At 35.5% G+C, this 21,000-nt stretch overlaps 1 protein-coding gene across 1 annotated transcript; it reads right to left on the bottom strand.

Moving 5' to 3' along the window:
• Nucleotides 1-845: 845 nt before the first annotated feature.
• Nucleotides 846-16,701, bottom strand: LOC115444786 (monocarboxylate transporter 14). The gene is made up of 6 exons (XM_030170698.2): nucleotides 16,490-16,701; nucleotides 9,243-10,389; nucleotides 4,364-4,855; nucleotides 3,749-3,964; nucleotides 2,673-2,958; nucleotides 846-1,950 (listed from the first exon to the last, which is right to left on the bottom strand). The coding sequence occupies exons 2-6, from the start codon at nucleotides 10,338-10,340 to the stop codon at nucleotides 1,769-1,771; spliced, it is 2,274 nt and encodes a 757-aa protein (XP_030026558.2). The 5' UTR covers nucleotides 10,341-10,389; nucleotides 16,490-16,701; the 3' UTR covers nucleotides 846-1,768.
• Nucleotides 16,702-21,000: the final 4,299 nt, after the last annotated feature.

Genomic DNA, 21,000 nt, shown 5'->3' with positions numbered 1-21,000 from the left:
TAATACCTATTTGCAAAATTACAAATTTGATAATTCTGTACGGGTTTTTCATATATTATTTAATCGTAGTTGTATACTTTTTCACCCTAACATTTTGTACGCATGTATAATATAACCATACATGCAATAAGTTAAAAATGGGTATAAAATTTTACAAAATAACCGGTCGTTTTATCATAAAAGTGTTCAGTCTAGAGTTGCTTCAATCATAGTCGACTTCACAGTAAAGTTGACTACAGAGATTAATGTTTTGTCTGTAGTAAGCGTTCTTAGATGACTAAGTCTCTAATGTTGCTCTAAAAATGATATCAATTGTTGCTGTTACTGTTGGACATAGGGCTCTCCCATAGAGCCACAGAGCCTGGTCTGTTGCTTATGCGTCCAGTCACTACCGGCCCTCTTGTGTAAGTTGTTCCGCTATCTGGCTAGAGGGCGTCCCAAGCTACATTTGACAAGACGCGATCTCCACTCCAGAACACGCTTACTTCAGCAGTTATCTGTTCTGCGACATGTGTGACCAGCCCATTGCCACGTTCACCTACTAACATTCAGAGCTATGTCGGTCACATTAGTTCTCTGACGGATCACTTCATGCAGAATTTTATCCTTCAGAGAGACTTCGAACAAAACTCTTTCCATAGCACATTATGCGAGATTTAGCTAATGTATTAGCACCAGAGTCTGTGTCTATGTCTCATAATTGAGGTTAAGCTTACGTCAACCTAATTCATTAACAACTAGTGGAATTTCTGACAGTTTACACTCTTCCAATATATCGTATTGATACCCTTTTTCTACATTAATTAACGAAGTTGTATTTTATATTTTATTAAAATAAAACAAACTTTTCATTTAAAACGTATTAATTAATTAAAAAGGCATACAAATTACAAATGTATGTACAAATTTTCATTTATCTTAATAAATATTTACAACAAAACAACATTACCAAGCACCCTGAGGTAGTTCGTATTAGTATCATATTTAGAAAAATAAAATCTCATACAAAATTCTCTAATATGTCCTATCTGTCTATTCTGTCGGACCGCGGTCATATTTGACGCTGGGCCCTTATTCTGTATGATAGTGTAAACGCGTAACGCGGCCGTGTCATCTTCGAGAAATGTGCGTGGAATGGTATTCTGTAAGCCAAATTTCTATAGTCCTAAACATGATGCGTTGTGTTACGTGCTTGTTACACACTGTCAAAATAACGTGCGGGATAGAGAATAAGGCCCCTGTTCTTCTGTAGCAATAACAATCCTAATGGATCGAAGAGTTTTGAAATGACGTGTTCTGTATAACAATATATTTCTTGATACGGCTATGGTAAACTGACTTCACTACACCTGATGGTAAGTGGAGTGGGGTCCAATAGAATGTCGACAGACGAGAGATGATTACACCTCGGCAGTCGACACAATTATGCCGGCTTGTTAGAACCAAATTTACACAGGCTGATCCCAAAACGCGAGACACTAACGTGAGCCACTATGGCGGGTAACACCTTGTGTACGGTGGTCGCTAACATTGCGATAGAGTTCGTTTGGAACAGATAAACTATAGTTCCGTCAATAGCCTTGCGACCGAATCGTACACAAATATGTATCTGTTTATCAAGTAACTATTGTAAATATGACACCTTTAGATATCGTTACTGTTCAATCTAGCCGATCTATTCATGCTATCAAACATTTCCAGTAGTTTCAAAATGGCGGTTGGTAATATTTCAAATTATTAATGGCGGTTGGTATTCTAAATTTAAAATCTAAACATCAACTGCAGCTTCAGACTTGGCTTCTTCTGCCTCCTTCAGCAGGGGCGCGCTGCCACAGAGCCGCACGTCCTTAGTGTAAGCGATGATGCCCACACAGAGTCCAGACACCACCAGCCACAAGCCTCCCACATAGAACGTGAGGTCCCAGGTCCCCGTCAAATCGTACAGCAAACCTGGAAGGAACGATTGTTGATACTATCTTTTAATCTAAGTCCATTATTATAAGTATGGAAAGATGTAATAATATGCTAAATACGGTGTAAATTCCAATATTGGGTAACCTGATGTAACCCATCCACTTTTTTACTGTACTTTGTCACATATGTTGACCGCGGAAACTAATCTAAATGAGCTATTATGGCGAGTTTTCCCATGTAGACAATAGAAATGGGTGTAGGTTTGATGGTCACTGTACAGTCAAGTACAAAAGAACGCTCTAAACTGAATGGATAGTAGACTTCTCATAACACCAAGCGATTTATCTGCTCCACTCATATAATTGTATAAAACAATGGCAAATGGATCTATGATATAAGCGTGTCATCAGACGAACATAGCTTTACGTGGGCTGTCCTACATCATGCTCATTTGAATCTTAATTGCAATCAGTGTTGCTCAGTACCTAAATACCCATCAATTAAGGAAGAACAAACATAAAGTAATGTAATAGAGAATTGTACAATTTACTAATCTACAACCTATCAAATACAATTTACTGAAAAATGCTATAACATAAGTCTGACAAAGTTAAATAAATTTTATCTTGCTTCCGTTGACCTTGAATGCTATTCAACATGGTAAAAACAAACAATGGCGAATAAATAGACATTATTGAGGTAAGTTTTAAAGCAAACAATGCTTATGAATTATTAAATATTTTTGAATAATATATTACCTCCAATAGGCGGTCCCACCAGATGCCCTATACCCTGACTGAGCAGTATCATCCCGTACGCCATAGTGAAATGGTCAATGGGCATCAGTTCCATGAGTATAGCTGGCGTGTAGGCATATGAGCTGGCGAAAGAAAGCCCAAAGACAGTTGAGATGACAGCCAGGGCCCAGTAATTTGTGATGAAGAGAGGGTACGCGGCGACTGATAGTCCGCAAATAATCAGGCACACCGCGTAGGTTTTGGTTACGTTGATCCAGGGCTGGTCTCCGGTCCAGCCGAGGCCTACCTGCATAAATAAAGGACAAACGAAGAGAACATTATAGTAATTTAATGGAAATTTCCTACCAGTCCATCTAATTTGATGCTGAAAAAATCCTCATCGTAATAAACATTTCACGGGTTATTGGCAAGTTAGCTGTTAAAATTTCTTAATTTATTCCTTTATTCAAAAGTATGTGTGCAGTTCGCTCGATCGCTCGCCAAAGGCCCCACTGATTAGAAAGAGTACACCGAGAATTTAAATTTCCAAAGCATTGTATGCATAACAGTGCACTTGTAGTTTGAGATAATATTATAATGTTATTTCTGATAATGCAATCAATTTACAATCTTTTATTAACATACTCAGAATGTAAAAATATCAAATTGTGAAAAGTGGCTGATAAAAAATAATTATAAGGAAATGCCTTGAAAAATAATCTCTAGGGATTAAAATATAATATGCGGAATACTTCAACTATCAAGAGATAACGATTATAAAACAGATACATTGTTTTTATCTGAAATTAATTCACACTAAAAATCCTGGTTGAAATTTAAAGCATTTTACTTTAGTCTAAGGTTCGATCCTAGAAATTAAAGTACCTCGTATCAAATGTTGGAAATATATTATAAATAAATTGAAATTATATAGAAGTAGAGTCTTTAAGTTTGTGAATTTCTTGGAGTATCAATAAAACTAATAAACCGATTAAACTTTGTCAATAACTTCCCTGGCCTCAGTGAAGTTTAATTTTGTTTAGACTACGCATATTGTTTGATGTTAGTGGTTACCAGAAAATAAGATAAATACTTACAATTCCAATGCTGCTGGCGATTCCAATAATACTGATCATCATGGCGCCTCCATCAACATGTCTCTCAGTCATGTAGGACATGAGGAAGAAGTAAGGCACGATGAACCACACAGAGAGGATGAGGGAAGACAAGTTGAACATCAAGAAGTGGAACTCAGTGAACATCTTGAAGTCGAAGGTAGCCTTGAAAGTCATCCACAGACGTTCGTACCATCTCTACGGATTAAAGGACTTAATGTAGTAATTTGTGCAACTAAATTAATAATACCTACTAATAAACATTTTAAAATTAATCTAATTACGTTATAGTTTGATATCTTTCACATTATAACTAGGAAAGAAAGTAAGAAATAAAATAATTATTTCATGCATTCGTTTATAGCGTTTCTAGGTAAAGGTATGTTTTGAATTTGTGGTAAAAAGCTATCGAGCAGCTTTATGGCAAGAAAAATTAAAAATAAAATATCACTATGAATTGAAAATTACACTAATACTATAAACAAATAAATTTATGAATAGATAATCAAAAATAAACTAGATTAGATATGCCATAACAACTGCACCAAAAGAAAAATATCCTACTTATAACTTGATAGAAGGTTGTAATATACTTACAAATTCATCATCAGATTCCGATTCCAGAGACCACATGGAATTCCTATACATATCAGGCAAAGATGAAGCTCGCAACTTGTACCTAGGAATCGTCATCATAGCACCTCGATGCATCATCGTATTCCTGTACAAGGGCATGTCTCTTAAGTAATGATGGTCTGTCGATATCTGCCGCAACCAATTAGTTTGTTGCGGTGGTTTTGGGGGCACTTTATCTTTATGTTGTGGGTTTCCATGTGAATTCGATGTAGGTTCTGATGGTTTTTCTTTTTTCTCCTTTTTTTCTTTATTGTGCTCCGATTCAGAAGTTGTTTTAGTTTTCTTAACTTTTATTTCGACTGGCAGTTGTGCTGGATTTGTTGTCCCTTCAGGGTGTTCCGTGTTGATGTTGATTTCTGACCTAGATTTTGCTATTAGATCGGGGTAGTTTTGTAATATAATGTTGTAGAGTCGTTTGTTTTCCATTAGTTTCTCTATGACTTCAGACGGGACCTGTGAAATGCGGTACATATTAAAGGAAAGTGTTTAAGAAATATATAACTTATTTATTTTATCAAACATCCAGAACTTTTATTGATAGATACTTCTATTTTATTATTAAGAAACTGGTGAGTAATTAAAACCAGTATAAATCTACGAACTCAGCATTATAGTATCATATTGTTTTTTCAGCGGTGGGCAGACTTACGACAATGAGCTCACGCCCAATCACATATAGGACTTTACGTAGCTGGCAAAATGTAGATAAGGGAGGTGATGTGAAAATGGTACTAAGAATGACTACGTCAACCTATACGATTTTAATTTAAATTATAAATACTTCGACATAGAATCAAACAGTGGGGGTTGCATAATAGGCTTAAAGATTCAAAAATGTTTGCATTTTTTTACAGTGCCTTCACTCGATATAAACCATATGTTTACGATACAATTGTCAAAACGTGGCGTGTTGATTCATCATTTATTTAGTATGCTTTGGATAATATCTAAGAAATTAGAGACAATCATTCTCATCGGCTTGGAATTTCAATGAATGCTCAGTGATGATCATTCAAAGAGATATTATGCATTGTGCCTAACCACTGCTAAAATATATAAGTCATACTTCAGTCATCGATAATTCATCAATTATTATTAAACGTTATTGTTCAGTGTCTAATTAATCATTATTGAGTAATTGAGTTATTGTTTTCTCATGTCACATATTGTGAAAGTTAAAAGACAAAATATTGATTATAGTCAATTGTATAAAACAGGTTTTAATGTTAATGTCTCTGCGTTCAGAATTTTTAAAGATTTAAGTGTTCTTGACTTTTTCACTAAAATCGGTTTTGAGTTGTTCTCTCCGTGTAATACCATGTAACGGACCTATTGACTGTACTCCAATAATAAAATCCATAGAAACTTTACTCACTCCTAATTTATTTCAAATTATAACCCAATATTATTAATCATATATTTAAATGTTCAATATTAATATTTTACATTCCATTAGGTTTTGTTTGTTGATCCACCTGCGTAGTCCCTGAGCAAAAAATATTGGAATACTATGACTCGCGGGGCCATACTGCTTCCCATTCTAGAAAGAAGTTCCAAAATTGGATTAGTATTTAGGTTTCAGATCAAACCTACGCGATACACACACGCGACACTCTCAACTAGTTGCAGAGGACCTCTACAATACAATAAAACACTAAAGTTGATCAACAATTGTCAATTAATATCTTCTCTAGCTTGGGCTCCGAAACGGGGGTGCAAATAAGTGCACGTGCACCATCCTCAAAAAAAAAACCCCAAAAAATATAAGTCAATGAATAAATCTGTAACAATGGGAACTATCAACCACAGAGGTTTTATTATGATAAAGCATTTTAAAGCCCGCGCGATTTGAATTTGAAAAAACTTTATATAGTATAGTGCAGGTGTAGATGGACCTCCCTAAAACGAATCTTAGCGGCGCCCTTGTTCTCTAGTGTTTCTAACAAGTAAACAACATTCACGCTACGCCTTAAATGATGTTGTATATTACTGTTTTAGAATATAATCGGAATGTGAGTGAAGCAAAACTTCCTTATACATCTAATTGCATCATATACAGTATCTTTGTTTACCGTCAAATGATTCACTCACGGAACGCGGATAATTAAACTTTATAAATAATAGAATTACCGCTTGACATTACACATCTAACTAGAACGAGAGCAGTCCAATGCTATTTCATAAAGTAATTCACGTTATGTTGCTACCGTTTATGAAGCACTGTCAGATGAGTGACTTGATCGAACTATATTTCATTTAAAAATTAATTTTCTTTTAAACTTCAGTAGAGCTTCTTAAAGTTAATTAATTTTAAACAGACTTCTTTGAGTCCCAGTGGCGAAAGGTGATATTCCCTGAAAGGGATCCCAAGAATCGATGTACTAATACTCATGAATATCGCAAATTGTTATAATGATCATTAAAATCACATAAATTTACGTAAAGGGAACCCGGCAGGGTCCAGGTTATATAGACCCATCGCCACTGTTGAGCCCTCTCTTCTTCATATCAGTCGGGTCTAATAGGGAACCGGCCTATGTTTGATTATGTTCATTATTCTATATGTAATGGTTAATAATACGAAAAAGAAGCACTTCTGCGAAAACTACATAAAAATTGGTTAAAAAATAGGCCAGTAATTCATATTTAAAATATTGTAACGTGCAGAAGTGGGCGCGATGTGGGGATATCGCTTCATCTCTTTCTTTCGCACGCGTCGTAATTCCTGATGACGTCAAATGTAGGTATTTCGTCTCTTTTTTGTTTCTTGTTAATTACCCCTTCCACTGACATTTAAAGACTTATAACTTGGTGATTTTTTACCGGATTTTAATAATTCTTTCTGTGTTATAATTTATACAGCGTAAATATTTGATAATAGTAAAGAACAAAACTGAGTCCGGTACCCTATTCTGGTGACATGAAGAGGACAGCAACTCTCATTGGTTGACTACATAATTACTATGTTAGATACGTAGTTGCGCGAAGTATGTGTAATTGTATGGTTCGGTGTAATTAATTTGTCGGGAAATCAACATGTCAGTTTGATGCCGAACTTGCGTCAGCGCCAAAATAGACAGCTCATCGGTTCGTTGTGCTAATTGTAGAGCTGATTGGACGTAGTATATCGTAAAGAACCAAAGGATAAAAATTTCGAGATAACTGAGTTTTTATCTTTATAAAGTTAAGTGTTAAGTACCACAAATTTAAAGTATCTTAAATTTAATAATCCAATGAACTCGAAACTTTTAGCGTAACCAAAATATTGTATTTGAAACCGATACCCGAGACACAATTATTCCAATTTATGAGTTGGTCCCTTTTGACATAACTACTTTTTGGCTACACGATTTCCTATACGTTCAGTGAATTTGAAATGCATTACATTGGAAACGACTAGGAAACTATTCCTACGCTATGACTACATAGCGTAGTATGGGTAGAGCCACTAGGTAGCCTGTTTACATTACGTGGCCGGCCTGGAAAGGTGCCACTGTTTGACAGAAAACTATTACAACTGGCAATATTAAATAGTGTCACATAAAAATCATCAAATTGCCGAATATTCGCAAATTTCTATATATCACTTACTTGACTTTTAATAATTAAGATTTAAATTTAATTACCTCTACTATATATGTGTAGAAAGAAATATAAAAAACCATGTTTATATGTATCCATGAAGGGTCAGTCAAATTTATCTGTCACACTCCTTGTTCGATGCGCCTGTAAGACACTCTACAAGGTCAATAACCTGACACGACATACTTGAAACCGAATTTTGTGTTGTTGCCGTTCAACTTTCAAGTAAACGATATTACAGAGATAGCACCTGAGGCCTTATTCGCTATGTCAATGTAAACGCGTAACGGAGCCGCGTCACGTTATCTTCGTGAAATTATCGTGGGATGGTATTTTGTATGCGAATTTCTATAGTCTTGAACGCGACGTATTGTGTTACTTACTGTCCAAATAACGTGTGGTATAGAGAATAAGGCCCCTGATAAGACTATACTGTTTTTTTTGTTATGGCTTTGAATGACGAGCTTGCCGTTCGCCTGATGGTAAGCGATACGACCGGCCATAAATAGTAGAAACAGAGACAGTGGCGTTGCAGTGGTAACTACCCAGGCGGACTTTCACATATGAGAGACATACCACCAATAAGATTTTAGACTGCAATTAATTTTCTAGGGCGATTACTGAGAGCTGGCACGCTCACAGTACATCAATAGAAGTTTACACAGATGTTAAAGATGTTTCATATTCTTATAATTAAACTAAGATATTCAAAAGTATTGTTAGACCGAACATCAAGACCAAATTTTAACTTTTTAAATTTTTTCTTACTACATACCGTGTGACAAGATGTCGCATCGTTCTTAGATATTAATACAAAAAATACATATTTACAGAAAATATGCTAATAAAACGTGCAAATCACGATATGGAAAAGATATGAAGTATTTTACATTGATGTTTTGCTATTTCACGGTAGATTGAATAACCAACTCATGGGCCCAAATGTTTTTTATTACAATCATCCTATTGTCCACTCTTTATCATCTTAGAACTCTTTGAATTAATCGAACAGATATATAGTCAATAAAACAACACGCAATATTTTTTGACTTCGGTGATGCTCGTGCAATGCGTCGACATGGCGACTAACATATTTTTAATTCATAGAACCTAAACACGTGCAGATTGTGAAGGTGTCATAGGCGCCAATTTTCTATAATCGATCTATAAACTTCTGCACACGATAACAAAAATTATTAAGATATTATGTTTACAATATTTGGGAGCCAATCAAAATAAAACATGATATAAGTGATACCTTTTCGTTTTGCTGTATAAACGTCGGCAGATGTATCGCCGAATGCATCCTTTTGTAAGCTTGATCTGCGTTCATTTGTGTGGTGGCTTCTAATTTTTCTGCTTCCGCTATAGTAGACGCCAGGGTCGCTAGGATATACTCAGGGCTTTTACCACTCTGGAGCAAACTCTTCAGTTCCTCCGCATCGAGATATTCAGACTCTCCACCAAGAGACCTCGATGATATCGAGCCTGCGCTTGAAGACTTCCTTGACCTCGCCTTTGATAATCTCCTCTGCCTCTTCTGTTTAATTTCCAACCACTCAGGATTCCTCATTAGCGCGCCACAAACACACATATTTAATAAAGTTCCAGCAAGTAATACTATCGTGTTTCGCCAATCGTAAACCTCCAAGAAGTAATGCGTCATCGGCGAGTATAATAAAGTACCAAAACCGATCCCGCACGAAGCGAGAGACACTGCCAAATTCCTCCTCTTATCAAACCAGAACGCGACCGACACAACTGCTGTGACGTACAGAATGCCCATCGCAAGACCACTTATGAATCCGTACGTCAGACATAACATTGGAATTGAATTACTTATTGCTGCTAGTAGGAATCCGATTGTAGATATCAGTCCGGCAATGATTGTCATAGTTCTGCAGCCGTATCTGTCTACTAACGCGCTCATGATCGGCCCGGCAACTAATGGTGTTGCGATAAACAAACTGCCTATTAATGATGTTTTTGACTGCGTGGTTTCAAAATATTTGGTGAATTCATTTTGGAGGAGACCGTATGAGAAAGCCAGGCCGTCGGCGCAGGCTGAGACTAGAAACGCGGAGACCACCACAACCCATCCCCACCCGCCATCGGGGATCGGTGGTAGCTTCTCTGCTATGGAGGATTCGGAGCATATGCTGTCATTATCGTCTACTCCTTCAAATTTAACTCGTTCTATCGGCGAATCACGATCATCTTTGGTGTAATGAGCAACGATTTCGTTATTCGATAATGATTTTGCATCAGTCAATGTATTTAGATCTTGTTTGATGGAATCCTTGTCTACATTGTTTACAGGTGTTTCTTCAGTCTTTTTAATACTCGTTTCAACCATTTTCAGATAGTCGCTTAAAGCCACTTACATACCGACTTAGGATTGAGATCTGAAAATAAAAGAAATATCCATTAATTGATTTTTTGGATTGTTCCAGTTTATTCAATATTCGTTTGTATAAATTAAATGTACCTGCCTACGAATAGTCATATTTTTTTCCGCGCAGCTGATTACGTAAACAGGTAATATTTTCACAATGTTGCAAGGCATAAACAATGGTTAATTATTTTAATGGATTTAAATTCTGCTTAACCTAACAACATATTTTAAAAAAAGCATAATAATATTCTAAATATCCAACAGCACCTTCTTATATGTATATACGTTTACAGAAAATTTAACAAAGAATAATTTGTGATTATTTTATAACAAGTGAACTCAAGGAATTCACCGATATGACTAATCACAGATGAGGTGCAGATTAATGGAGAAGAATCAGCAGCTAGTGAAATAAACATCTTGACCAATGAATGATGTAAGAAAAATCTTAGTAACTTATTGAAGATAAGATAAAAGATCATTACTGGTGGTAGAATATACTTTATTTCCACTCGGATAGCGACCAGTGTATACAGGGTGTTAAAACCCGCCATAACGGCCCATGTAAGTGTGTCGCGTTCCGGGACCAGCTTGTGTATATCCGGTTCCAACGGGCCGGCATAATTGTGTCGACTGTCGAGGGGTAATCATCTCTCGTCAGTCGACATTCTATTAGACCTCACTCCACTTACCATCCGGTGCAGTGAGGACACTTTACCGCGTAAAAAAAGATGTCTTATTAGATACCATTGTATCTTACTTTGAATCAAACTAAAACGAAGTTTAATCGAACTCCTGATGAATAAGATTATATGTTATCGTAATACTGTCCGTATTGTTCTCGTGGCAACGACCTTGGCAATGTTTACTTATTTTTCATATACCTTGTCACTACCGAGCATGTCTAAATGAATTGTTTAAATACAATAGCATGCATAGCGTATGCGATAATAGTAGACAATATGACTGGCCTTGCAGTACACAATAATATATTTTAGCACAGGTTACGTTGATTGATGTACTGTGTGTAGATAAACAGCTGATCACCAAGGCCGTGTGTAATTAAATCATTATCGTAAATATGGCGGCGTTTTGAAACTCATGGCATTTTATGGATTTTGGCTTCATCACGATAATTTAATCTATACATATTATAAAAATATACCTAGTCTTGCCATAAATATTGTAATAAAGAAAAAAGAAAATTGTTAACTGCAAATAACATTTATTACTTTTACAGTGTGTCAGTTTAATACATAAATATAAAACAATTAAAAATATAAAAAGCTTATTCGAAGTGGTCTCCATTGGCTGCAATACAGTCCTTTAAACGATGAGGCCAGTTATCAATAGAAGCACGCACTCTTTCCATGGGAAAATTCTTCACTGCCAATCGTATAGATTGTTTTAGGGACTCCAAATTATCATGGCGTTTAGAGCAAGCTGTACTCTCTAAAACTGACCACAAATCATAATCCAGCGGATTAAGATCGGGACTAGACGACGGCCAGTCTTCAGCTCTGATGAAGTCCGAAACGTTCGATTCCAACCAAGACTGCGTGGACCGAGCTTTATGACCCGGCGCCGAGTCTTGCTGGAAGGACCATACTTGGTTATTGAACATGGTGATGTTAAGGGGCTTAACTACCTTCTCAAGAATGGTATCTTGATACACTTGTGCCGATGTTTTGATACCTTTTTCACAAAAATATGGCTCAGTCACTCCTTCATAGCTAACACCCCACCAAACCATCACTGAAGTCGGATAATGTCCACGTTGCACTCTGTCGACTAATTGGGAAGCTTCCTTAGAGCTTTGAGCATAAATACGGTCATTTTGTTTGTTAAAATGTTGCTCAATTGTAAAAATTTTCTCATCCGTAAACAAAATTTTTCTGTGACCTCCCTTTGCGTACCGCTTCAGTAGTTGTTTCGATTTTACCACCCTATTCTTCTTTAAATTATCAGTTAAGAAATGGCCAGTGCGTCTCTTATAGGCTGCAAGTCCTAAGTCATCTTTTAAAATACGCGACATGGTTCTAGGTGCTATCTTCATTTCCCGAGATAAAATCTTTTGCTTTCGGACAGGATTTCTTCGAATTCTTTCCCTTACTGCTTTGACCACCTTTTTCGTACGAACACTACGTGGACGGCCAGATCTTTTTCTGTCACAAACAGAGGAGGTCTCATTGTACCTATTAATAGCCCGGTACACAAACATTTTACTAATACCAAGTGTATGGAGAGTTTTAAAAATTGCATTTGGCTCCATACCTACTTTGTGTAATGCTATCACAGCGATTCGGTTCTCTTTATCACCCCACACCATTTTAATATCGCAAAATATTTTACAATGTATTGGCGCCAAAATGAGAAAACACAATGAACAATCGTATAAAAATGACAGATTCGAAATTCAAATGTAATATTTTTTTATAATTAAGTGTAACAGTATTTATGGCCAGACTAAGTAGTATGTTATAGATTTTCTTAAAATATTTATGAAATTAGGTATGGAGATAGTTGAGCCTGGGAAGATTGTAGGCTACTTTATGTCCCGGGAAAATATATAGCGGAACTGTTAATCCCGAAAAACTCATTCACGCGGGGGAAGTCGCGAGGAAAAACTAGTTATATATAAAATACAGGGACATTTGCTTGTAGATCGCAAAATATTTGGGTTTTGCCAGCTATCACATATTTTAAAGCAGTAAAAAATTCTTATACGTAATGGCTTGGCAACGATTGAATTGCATTTGAATTGTAGTAACGTTAGATATTTTTGGATTTACTGATCAGTACCCGATGATTTCTGAGAATTAAATTGTTTTAAATATTACTTTCTTTTGTATTTGAAGCAGGAAAAACCCGTTGAGAATTTTTGTTATGGATCAAATCAAGATCAAGTTTATGGATCAAAATGAATATTTAAAGTAGACAGGTAGATCTATTCTAATACAAATGAAGTAAACTCTAAATTTTCGTTTAGATTTTACTGTGTTCATGTCAAATACTCAAACTAATTACTAATGACTTCGCGATAGATTCAAAATATATGTTTATAGCAACATTTTGACCGTGACCCTGCGGCGCCTAAATGCCAACATAATATATCTTGTTAAGTAGCGACTGTGGTCGCCTTTTATTTAGTTTATTGCTATGCAGTAGAGGTAGGTGGGACGCCGTGTGGTCTCAAACAATTGCAATAACTTGGCTTCTACTGGTCCAGGTTTTTGACTTACTGTCTGAATATTTATAGCATATAATATCGTTGCATGTTTGAAATATCATAAGTATTTTCTAAAATCGTGTCTGATTAAAAGGCATCAATAGTTTCTGCCCGTTTATTTTCAAGTTTTAACAGCTTTAGTTCTATTTCAGAGCTCTACTTCTTTTGTTTATTCATCTATTTACACGTTATACATAATGTGATTCTTTCATTACCTGTTTTCAGTTAAATCAACATTAAAATTACGAGTTTTTAATTACATTTTTCAGATTAGTCACACCTACGTAGCTGGTGACAATAACTCCTTATTGTCTCAAAATGTACGATAAAAATAGGCTAATAACACATTGTGTTAAATATTGCGACCGCTTCTAAAATTGCACTAATTAGTACACAGATAAGATACAAATTTAAAATTATAGCAATAACGACGTCCGAAACAGGAAATAATAAATAAAATTTGTTACTAATTAATTATAAACGAATTTGCTAATTGCAAGATCTCTGATATAATTCAATAACCTTTATGTAACTTTTCTGATTACAAATATTTGCAATACAAACATTCGTATCAATTATATTTAGGAATTAATAAGTATTGGGGAAAATAGCTAAGATACAGTTAAAAAGCAATTAAAAATCGTTGTGCAATAAAAATCACCTACATTTTTAGCAGAACATATTTATTTTAGCGACATCTATGTTCTGCTAAAAATATAGGTGACATAATTGTTTGAATAATAGCAATACATGATATTTTTATAGCCAATAAGACAAGTAACCAGAAGAGTAATCTGTTAATTCATAATTATCGCTCTTAGTACTTCAGAGACTGCGTGCTGACATTTAAGGGCTGGTGGACCTCAGAAAATCTCACAAACGATATCAAACGCCGCACCAAAATCACTCGTTGCATACTAAAGAAAGTACTGGTAATTTACTCTAGTCAATATTGACCATTCTAAATATGATAAAACTATATTACAGCATGACCATTAAGTGTTTAGTGCTCTTAGCCCTAGTGAGAAGTGACTATCTTACTAATATCATAAATAAGAAGCATTGTGAAGATATTTAGATGTTTGTTAAAAGTAAACGTAAAAACAGCAGAACAGATTTGCATAAAAATTGTCACATAAAAAGACCACATAAGAAGATTTTTCTCGGCAAGATTTTCCGCGACCAACAAGTCTTTATATTATTTAGTTTAATAAAATAAGTAATATGATGTGTATATTATTTAGTCTAACGTAATATGGTCAATTCCCTATAACTACACTCATAAAGAATAATGTGTGGCGGCTGTTATTATTCGTAGTTAGGTTAGGTAGAGCTAGGCTGTCGGACCTGTTTAGCATTCCACGATTTAAAACTTTTGGGTAGACCACTATCGTTAAATTAATTTTACATTTAGAATTTATTTAAGCCGGTTCATTTGGCCTGAGGGCCTGAATGGCCAGTCTTGATAGAGATTATAGAGTCGGAGCATTCAGCTAATCAATCAGTCTAAATCATAACCTATGTTCGCTCAGTTTACCCAAGTGGGAAAGAATAGTAAATTCGATTTCGGGTCCTTTTATGACTTGTACAATCGCGGATTCTTCCCGAGGTCAGACGTCAGACCTGATGTCAGCAGGCGGCTCGTCATAAAGGTGGACCTAAATAATTTCAGGAATATGCTTACAAAGTCGGTGGGGCAAAGATGCGTAGTTATTTTTTTAACCGACTTTAAAAAAGGAGGGGGTTCTCAATTCGACTTCGACTTTTTTATGTTTGTTACCTCAGAACTTTAGACTGGGTGAATAGATTTCGATAATTATTTTTTCATTTGTTAATAAAACTTAAACGAAGTCGCAAGAAAATTTATTTTATTGCGAACATCCCATCTTGAACAATATAATATTATTTTTACATTCACAAGACGAGCAGCATCATTAACATAACGGCATTATTTGGGCAGCCTTGCCTTGCTCTAGTTAACACTAACAAATCCATGGGTCGGTTATGTTTATGGCTTACACCCTAAAATTTGCAAAAGTACAAATACCTACTTTTTAATATTAGTTTTAGTCACGGCGCCGGCTATGTGAAAATCTTTTCCCAGGGAAGAAGACCATAAATTTATCTCTATCATATAAAAATCTATCTTATTAAAATTCTCTATCATTATAAATGTCATTTAAATCAGTTCATTTTTTTCAAAGATTAGCTCGGAGTTCAGAATAACTGATAGCCATATTATTATTAAATTAAATGTATTCATGTGTAACTAACGACGCTCTTATCTTTGGGGTTTAAAGATGTGGAACGGTTTGCCGGCAAATATTTTTCGACATAATTATAATATTTCATCTTAGGGATATCGAAACGTGAAGAGAAAATTATGAATTAGGCTGTAAAGCACGCCGCGTCGGCAAAATTGACAAGTCCACCCAAAATATTATACTTAAGTAGATGTTACATTATTTATTAGTCCACGTTTTTTCTTCTTAGTTCCATTGCACTATATTTTACAACATTTATTGGGGTCATCTTGTCGTATTTTAATATAAATAAATATTTAATTCGTTAATTATCACGATCATAATTTAATCATCGATCTTTGTAAGTGATATCATCAAGCAAGACTTATTTTATTATTGTGTATCTACAAAAGGTATCAAATATGTTATATTTTTTAAATTTCATTCATTATGCAATAATTTGTCTTATAAAAATCAAATCTAAAGATAAAAGAAAGAGATTTATTCTTGCCTCCTTATAAGTTCCTATTAGTTAGCAATCCCGCTTAAATAAAAACGAAATAGGTAAGTAACAGCTTCAGGTTTAACTTATGTTTGCAATATTAATTAAAACTGTTGTAAAAACTTTAATATCTTACCTATAATAAAATGATTGAGTTAAATCCGTTAGAACAAACTTATAAACACAAAAACACATAACTTTGTAACAGTTTTCTCTCACTAAGTTAGTTAATAATATAAAAGCGAACACAGACGCCCGGCGTGCCCCGCACGCGCCTTCTAAATACTAAACGAGTAGTGAATCGCGTCTGTCGCCTTCGCACGAAATAGTATTATTATTCCTAGATTAAAAATGGCCGATTGCAACACGCTGACACGTGGGTCGCGATTGATAATTTCACGAAGTAGATATCGATATACTTATACAATATATCGATATATAGAGCTTTCATTCTATAAAAGGCTAGGTTTTGCCCGCGGCTCCGCCCGCGTTATATATTTTTTACGGGATAAAGTTTTCCGTTATTACAGTCGCGCTTTATATTTTCCCGGTATAGAAAGTAGCCGTTGCCTTCCCAAGGTCTCAAACTAAGCCTTACCAAATTTCATCTAAATCCTTTCGGTAGTTTTTGAGTTTCACGCGCTCAGACAGGCAGACAGATGTGGGGTCCTCCCCACATCTGTCTGCCTGTCTGAGCGCGTGAAACTCAAAAACTACAAAGTCCTCTTTGTTTTACTACTATAATACTAGCATTTGCTCGCGGCTTCGCCCGCGCGAAGGAGTTTTCCGGGATAGAAAATAACCTATAACCTTCTCAGAGTCTAACATCAGCCTTCTACCATTGTGTACACTGTACCTATAAATAAACGTTTGTCCATAATCAAACTAGCACTTGGCTATATAATAATCCTTGATTGTCTACGGGTGTATTATTTTCCATCCGAACTTATTGATCAGCTAATTTATAAATACCAACGTTAGCCGATAATTGTAAAAAATCAACCGTATATCTTAATTTACTGTCTGAATGATGACGTCACGATCACGGTCACACTAGTGACTTCACTCCACCCTTAATCACTCAGCCGTGAACACACACATTCAAACTCACCAGCAACTAATAAAGAATTTTATGTAGAGCTCGTATGACCGAATTGAGTTCTGTCAACAAAAATTGTTACTGTATTAGTTAAACTAATCACAGAATATATCTATTCCTAATATACCATGGATTTTAATCATTACATGTGCCCGCCCAACTTCAGTCGCACGGAATTGTGTCATCATTGGGAAGAGAGCTCACTCTTCACGTCGTAGTCGGTTGTAGACTGTAGTAAGCAGTGAACGGTGCATGTAGATTACGTATTTTTTGTTTTTGGTTATTATGTCTCTAAATCTATAAAATATGCCTCCCTTTATCAAAAATAACTATAATCTACAAGAAAAAAATTTACAAAAAGGCAAACATGTTTTCATTTTTCACAGTCTAAATATCTTAATTCAAACAGACCTTACCTTCTTAATATTGTAGTATTAATTATTAAGTTATTAGCGTCTGCGTAATACCGAATTCAAAGGAGTGAATACACTATCCATATTATGTAAAATCATTTGCCAAATAAAAAGATATTAGAAAGATAATTTCCCCATTTACCCGTTCCATCGATAAATGTTCTTGTAGATCAAGAATTTAGAGTTAAAATGATTATAATTATATTTATAATAATAGTTTATAATTAATTATAATAGTTGTAGATTTTTGTGATAATTATATCGTGTGTTTTTGACTTTATTAAGTACAAAGACGTACCTAATTCTATAATAACATTGATTAACACTAAATAAGAGTACTTTCTGTAATGAACGAGCTTAGTTTGTGCATACGGGTTAATCATCGCAGCAGTAATTATGCATTTGTACGTACGTGATTATTTCTAGATCTACTGCATCCATTGTAGTATCTCTAGCCCTAATTACATTACCTTTATGCTTTACAGGTCTATATTTCGTTTGATCTAGCTTTTTCTTGCAGCTTCCCTGGCTTAAAGTCCTTTTTCGTAATAAGAATTCTACTGGACTTTAAGGGAATACGAAATAGGATATCATTATAATTGTGAGTCCAACATTTTTATCCCTCCGCGTACCAATTTTTATCCTAATCCAGTTAGTTTTTGAACTCACTTCTAACAATTATCCAATTATGTTCATGAATCATCACATTTACAAAATTAGTACCTACTTATTAAAATGAAGAATTGATCACTTTTTAAGGCGGAACTGGGGAATAAACTAGTTAATTATATAAATGATAATTCCGTAATACTCCAAATAAAGACACGCCATTAAATTGGTAAAATGTCCGCGACATGGCTGAGCGATGAGTGGACTTCTCGTCACTAGACAGTAATGAATTGGTTTCCACTCCCCTTTGTTAGTTTATATGTAAAAGGAGGAATTATTTACATACAATTGAATGACGGGGTTTACGATAACGTAGAGTAAGTTACCAAATTAACAGAATAAGTGAATGCTTTTTAGTTTATTTCTATCCTGTTCATAGAACTCAAAACTCCTTCAGTGTGAACTTTATCAAAGAGATTCAACTACATAAATGTGATAACGTAATCTATCTCTTTAGATAAATTAAATGATTATTAAAAGAAGTTGAAAAAGATTACTATCTAGTTTGTAGGTACCCACTATGAATATCATTACATTATACTTGTAGAGTTGCATAGGACATAGGAGATGAATGAATGGTACCTATTATAACGCGTGTTCGATTGTATTAAAACGCTGAATATTTTTTTTGTCCGATAATAATCAATTTTAATCGGGAACTTATTGGTACGTATATATCTACTGAAAACACTTTACTGCGCGTTGTCTGGCCTATCCGGCGCCGAGTGACGTCATACTAAATAAGTTTGTGCTGGTTAGGAAAGGTTAACTACTTACATATTTACTAAGCACTTTGTTATTTTCACAGCTCCGAAAAGTAATAATGTTTCTTAGTCAATGCAAATAAAACGTGGGCACTGGTGTAGAGTTCCACTCACATAGATTTTAAGATAATTGACACACGAGGAAGAAAATTTCTTCCAGAGGAGATTTAAGCCATCTTCCATTTAAACTACACCAAGACTTTTCCGCGACAGATTTAAAAAATAAGTCGAGTTGAATCCACGCTAAAGTAGGATTAGGAGCAGGGGCGTAGCTACCGCTGTATCGGCCATATCAGTGATACGGGGCCCCTGAGCTCTGGGGTCCCTCTTGGCCCATACCGACATTAAACTAAGCGCGTGCCCAAAAGTTCGCACTGCTCGAAGAGCCGCCAAAAATATAGATAAAGGACCCCTCTATGAAAAGCTACGCTTAGATTAGGCGACGTGAAAAAGACATCTACATATTTGGTTAATCTAGGCTTCAAACTGTGGTACATAGCCCGAGAACCACTATTTTTGCCGCTGAGGTGACTAACAGAGGAATGTTATTTGGTGCTTAGGCTACTAATACGTTTTATATGAAATAGTTTTGAACGAAACAACGCTTACTGAGTACTAAGATAAAAATCTGAATGTGATTCTTTAATGATTTATGAGAGTACCATATCCCATCATGAATACTCCAAGCACACTCTCAGTAAACAATTTACACGTAAAGGTGCAGTTTTGCGGGACGCGGTAGACGGCAGACGGCAGCAACACAGGGCGACGGCGTATGCCGTGACAGCAGTTGCAGTCGTATGAAGGAATCGGTCTCATACAAATGAATACTGCAAAGTAATTTCGTGTGCCGTCTAACCCATAAATTACCCCTAAAGTAGGAATTCAGTATTATGCCGGTTTCTAAAGTTGGTAATTATTGTATCTTAGCTATCAAATTCTCAAAGAAAACTTTACCATAAGTATTTACCTAGTCACCTACAGTAGTCTCCAATAAAAATCTAAAGTTTATCATTAGCGAATCAATAAACACTAAAGTATATTGTACATAAAAACTTGTGAATGAGTATTGAAAGATCAATGAAATAATAATAATGCATTTTATCAAAAACGCAAAAAAACATAATATAATAAATAGGTATACGGAGATAAAATACCCAATGCAGATATATCTATAGGTTAACCATCACTTTAAAAGAAGTTGTTTTAAGTGGTAGAGTTACTTTGTAGAGCTACTTTGTAGAGTTGACAATTGACATGATAGGCCAGTCTAACCGACGGTGGAGGGTCGCGCCGCGAATACCGAGGAAGCGACAGCGTTTTACTGTCGCTCCGCAGTGAACAATAGAAAATGTGCCGTCTGCACGAAACTGCATGCAGAATAACCAAATCTGCACCAATCTGCACGGAACATCATGAAGCTGCATGTAGAACCACCTAAACTGTATGAAACGGCAGGCAGTTTGACCTAATCTGCACCAAACGGCACCAAACTGCATGCAGATTAACCTTATCTGCACCAAATTGCATGCAGATTAACCGTATCTGCACCAAACTGCATGAAGACAAATCTGCACGAAACTACATCAAACTGCATGAAACTGCACCAAACTGCACTTACACGAAACTGCATCAAACTGCACGAAATTGCACGAAACTGCATGAAACTGCATCAAACTGCATCAAACCGCATGAAACTGCA

The sequence above is a fragment of the Manduca sexta genome, chromosome 8 (genome assembly GCF_014839805.1).
Source record: "Manduca sexta isolate Smith_Timp_Sample1 chromosome 8, JHU_Msex_v1.0, whole genome shotgun sequence".
NCBI classification, from domain to species: domain Eukaryota; kingdom Metazoa; phylum Arthropoda; class Insecta; order Lepidoptera; family Sphingidae; genus Manduca; species Manduca sexta.
Note: the sequence above shows the minus strand (reverse complement) of the source record. Positions and strands in the feature narration are given on the sequence as shown.